Below are 4,321 nucleotides of genomic sequence, written 5' to 3' on the forward strand. Positions count from 1 at the left end.
TTGAACCACACTGTGTACCAACTTTGTCTAAATATGTATACAAATATATATATATATATATATGTTAAGCTGCCTGTCATAACATATGGTTTTAAATTATTATCACAAATATTAAAGCCAAATGATTTCTGATCAAACAGTACAATATGTTGCAATTGATTAAAATGTGGAGATGTTTGGTCAGGCAATGTCAATAAAACGGACTCTGAGACAAATACAAGATAAAATAAAACATATAAGAAAGAGTTTAAAGACCCACTCAGATTACATTTTGATCTATTCTGCCATTTTTAGGCAGAATCAAAAAAAAATCTATCGTTTTCTAGGACATAGTTTCTGCAGAGCAGCTGTAATTCATTCAAAGTTTGCATCCAAGTAACAGCCAAGGGAATTGGCAAGGAGCAACCCCGCCCCCCTTTTCCTTCCTAAGAGATCTCTGTCTGCATTACAGCCCCCCACACCCCCAACCTGATATTAACAGTGCACCAAAAAGAGACGAATACCAGCTTGGACATGGTTTTAGTGCAGGGGTCTGCAACCTTTAACGCTAAAAGAGACATTTGGTCTTGTTCAATACAGACCAACGAGAGCCACGAAGTCTTGTTAAAAAATACACAATATTTATGCTTTCTTTGTCAATTAAATATTGATTCTCTAAATTTAACTTAAATATTACAATAACGAAATTACAGAGTCAACATGTTTCCATATAACAGTTGCAACTTATTTTACTTTTGATTTCAACGCACACTAGTTCCTTTCAAAATAAAACCCACTTGTGTCAAAAAAGGTAATCCTGCTGCAGCAGCTTTACTTATATCAAAAATGCAAGACAGTCAAACATGAAGGTTTTAATCATTAGGATTTTGATGTGCCACTATCATTCTTTCCCTTTTACTTTCAGTGTCAGGGATGGTGGTGGACCCAAACGCAGGACATGGTGGCAGAAACTCAAAGATTTACTTAAAAAACTCAAAACATGACGAAACCAGAAAAAATCAAACCAGTGACATGACATAACAGAACAGATGACCTGACAATGAGAAACTGAAAAACCAGACACTTAAATACACTGAGATAGATTAACTAAATGAAAACAGCTGTGGATGATTTAACCTGAAAATGGTGGGACTGACAGGGAAAAACAAAACATGACAAAACTTAAGCACGGATCATGACATTCTGATTTAAACAACTTTTTAGTAGAATCTATTAATTAAAAAAGAACTAAAACATTTTGAAGAAGCTGAGCTTTTTATTGTTATTCTCTAAGATGTGAGGCACAAAACACATAACTCTAATAATGTTTAATTATTTTAAACTGCATTTGCTCAAAACATTACCCACTTTAGTGTAATTTACCAAAAAAAAAAATCATGGAGTGTTTTATTTGACCAACTATTGAATTTAAAACACAAATTTAAAGAACATTTCTACAAAATTTCTGACAGTAAATTAACCTTTTTTAGCTCAGTTATTTGACATGTTGAAAATTTGAGCCGAAATGACAAAACTTAAATATCTAATCTATTATGTATTCAGTCGTTAGCATTCTTTATTAAAGCTTAAGAGGCTCAATAAAGGGATAAAAGAGCCACAGGTTGAGGACACCTGTTCTAGTGGATCTATTCATCTAAAAATGGAGCTTAACAAATATTTATATATATATGCTCCTGTTTCCCAACTATATGAATAAAGATTTACTCGGAAATTCAATTTAAGCTTAATTTTCTAAACAATTGTCCTCCATCATCAAACAAGAACATGTTAAAAACCCAATTTTCATCATAGTAGCGGAATCAGATAGCCAAAAAATTCCTTTAGTCACAGTTAACCTGAGTCAATAATTCAAGATCTCCTCTTTAGATAAATGGGATTTAATTTGATGACAGTTTCATGCTTCTCTGTTTGTTGTTCCCTCATCTGCTCAATAAAGAACACTTTCCACTGCTCTTTACGCTGCTCAAAAGTGAACCAAAATGTGCCATGTCATTGTAAAATAATAAAAAAATGACAGGAAATATACTTCCCAATGCCCATTTAAAGCTGTCAGGGTCACTTTAACATGGGAACTCTGATGTTTCAAAGTTTATTCGAACCCGCATCAATGGTTTTGTTCTAAGTCTAAGCTGCTCCCACCCTCTTACGCTTTGACCAAATTCTCCTTCTTTGTTCTTTGTGTTTGATGAATGGAGCTTTAGCGTGGGATCTGGACACTGCAGTAACTGGAGCATTTATAAAGAGATTATGTCTAATGGGAACATGGGCTGATTTCAAAACACAAACTTCTGCATGCAGAGAAAAAAAAAACATATTTAATCACTTCAACACTCATCTGAGCTCACATAGTGTAATGGAGCAACTTTAGCTCTTTTCTATTTGGAGCAGATAGCTGTAACTTAATCTTTAAGAGTTAGTGGAAGGAGCATGTGCGTGGGGGGGCCTATACCGGAGGGAAATTGGCCAGCTGGTGGTCAGAGAGTCAAACTGTTTTTTTCTTATTCGACCAATCTAAAGAGGGAACTCATGCACAGGAAGCCTTGAAACGCATGGAGGGAGTGAGCAGCAAACTAAAAAAGACCACGCCTGAATCTGCTCGCAGCCGAGTGCACGTATGATCTGCTCATGACTGCATGCAGCACTTCCTCGCCTGACTGGGTGGACTGCATCTTGACTTCTGGAGGGGCAGAATGTCACGACGGGACCAGAGATTTCGGAAAGGAGTTAAAGGGCGGTAAGAAAACGTCTTCTTTTTCTGGTGTGAGAATGAGAGCAAGAAGAAAGGGAAGTGTGAAGGAGTGAGAGGAAAATAGCCCAAGTGAACTGCAGCATAACTTCTGCATGTATACTTCCTCAAACAGAACTCTTTCATGCAGCAAAGTTAAGTTGCATTACCACGAACTTACATCTTAGAATGTAAGAATCTCTCATAAAGATGCTCTCATAGGATTTTGTTGATTTGTTTAACCCCATCAACAATCTTCTTCACTCATTCATCCATAGAATTCAATGTAGCTAAAACTATAATGCAAATGTCTCCACATATTCCCACTCTAAGTAACTTTAAGGAAGTTTATCCGACACAAACAACTCTAAGTAAGCAAACCTTGACAATCTGTCATCAGATTTTTAACATCTGTTATGAACAGTCACGTGTTTGTTTGGAAATGGGCTCACACAGAAACTCTGGGAACAAAGACGTGGTTTTGAAAGGCTTGACTTGAGATGATCACATTTAGGTGGAGCATTAGGGAAACATGAGATGAGTGGTAGGAATTCAATGGACTTGCTGCGTCAGGACCGAATCCAAAGTTTTCTTGCAACCAGATGTTCGAGAGGAATCGCAGATGTGGAGCTGGACGGTTCGACATTGGAGGTTCACAGCACAAAAACAGAGACAAAAATAAACCTACAGCTGCACAAGGGATTTTGCAACCTAACTCCTTTGTTAATTATAAGTAAAAAATGTCAAGAAATCATCAAAATTAATAAACTGTTATCAAAAGGTGCCAAAAATCTGTATTTTTCTTCTTTGAAAATGAACAAACCTTTTTTTGTCAAAACACAAAAAGGAGGATGTGGTTGCCAAGACATACGCAGCAATGACCAGTCTTGAAGTAATGTAATCAACTCTTAGATCAAAAAGGTTGAAGAGTTCAGAAAAAATTTAGGAAACAAGTTAGTTACAAATAAGAGAAATTTTGATGATTCATTTTCTGTGTAGTGATCTGAGATAGGTAGCTGTAAGTTACATTTCCTGAAGTATTTTCCTTTTAAAACTGTCCTCTCGGGAGTTCTTTTTTTAAAATGTTTTTTACTTTCACTATGAATAGAGCGATGACTCAATATCAATACTCAGCTGCATTCAACTGTATTTGTCTGAGTCGACATTTGTGTCGACATCCAACACAAAATGTTTAAACTTTTTCAGTTTATTCACACTTTTTATTCTAACACCTGAAAAAACAAGAATGGAACTTTTTGGTTTTGAAAAATTCAAATATTATTATCAAATTTTCACTCAATTCTTCAGAAGTTTTTAGCCAGTTACTTTTTTTATTTTAACTTACATGAAATAAATACGTTTTAATTCTTCTAGTAGTACTGTCTTCAAATATCGCTGCTTCTACTTGAGCTTAATTCTTGGCTTCTCCGCCCATTTCTGTGTAAAATACAAACCTTTCATTACCTATTGATGGGAAGATAACAGAGTGACATTTACAGTTAAGGCTGGGAGAGAGGAAACAGGGATCAGAAATTACTCCAGGAAGTTTACTCCCACTATGACCGCGGTGAGATAAGGAAGCTCTTTTTTTTTCCT

At 35.7% G+C, this 4,321-nt stretch overlaps 1 protein-coding gene across 1 annotated transcript in view; it reads left to right on the forward strand.

The window, feature by feature from the left end:
- The first annotated feature begins 2,213 nt into the window (after positions 1–2,213).
- The window catches only part of LOC112142928 (LIM domain kinase 1), an 8,804-nt gene continuing 6,696 nt past the window's right edge, over positions 2,214–4,321 (forward strand). The window contains exon 1 of the mRNA XM_024266605.2: positions 2,214–2,734. Within this exon, the coding sequence (XP_024122373.1) occupies positions 2,691–2,734 (44 nt within the window). The 5' untranslated portion in view covers positions 2,214–2,690. The remainder of the gene's footprint in view (positions 2,735–4,321) is intronic.

Source organism: Oryzias melastigma, linkage group LG14 (assembly GCF_002922805.2).
Source record: "Oryzias melastigma strain HK-1 linkage group LG14, ASM292280v2, whole genome shotgun sequence".
Classification (NCBI taxonomy): domain Eukaryota; kingdom Metazoa; phylum Chordata; class Actinopteri; order Beloniformes; family Adrianichthyidae; genus Oryzias; species Oryzias melastigma.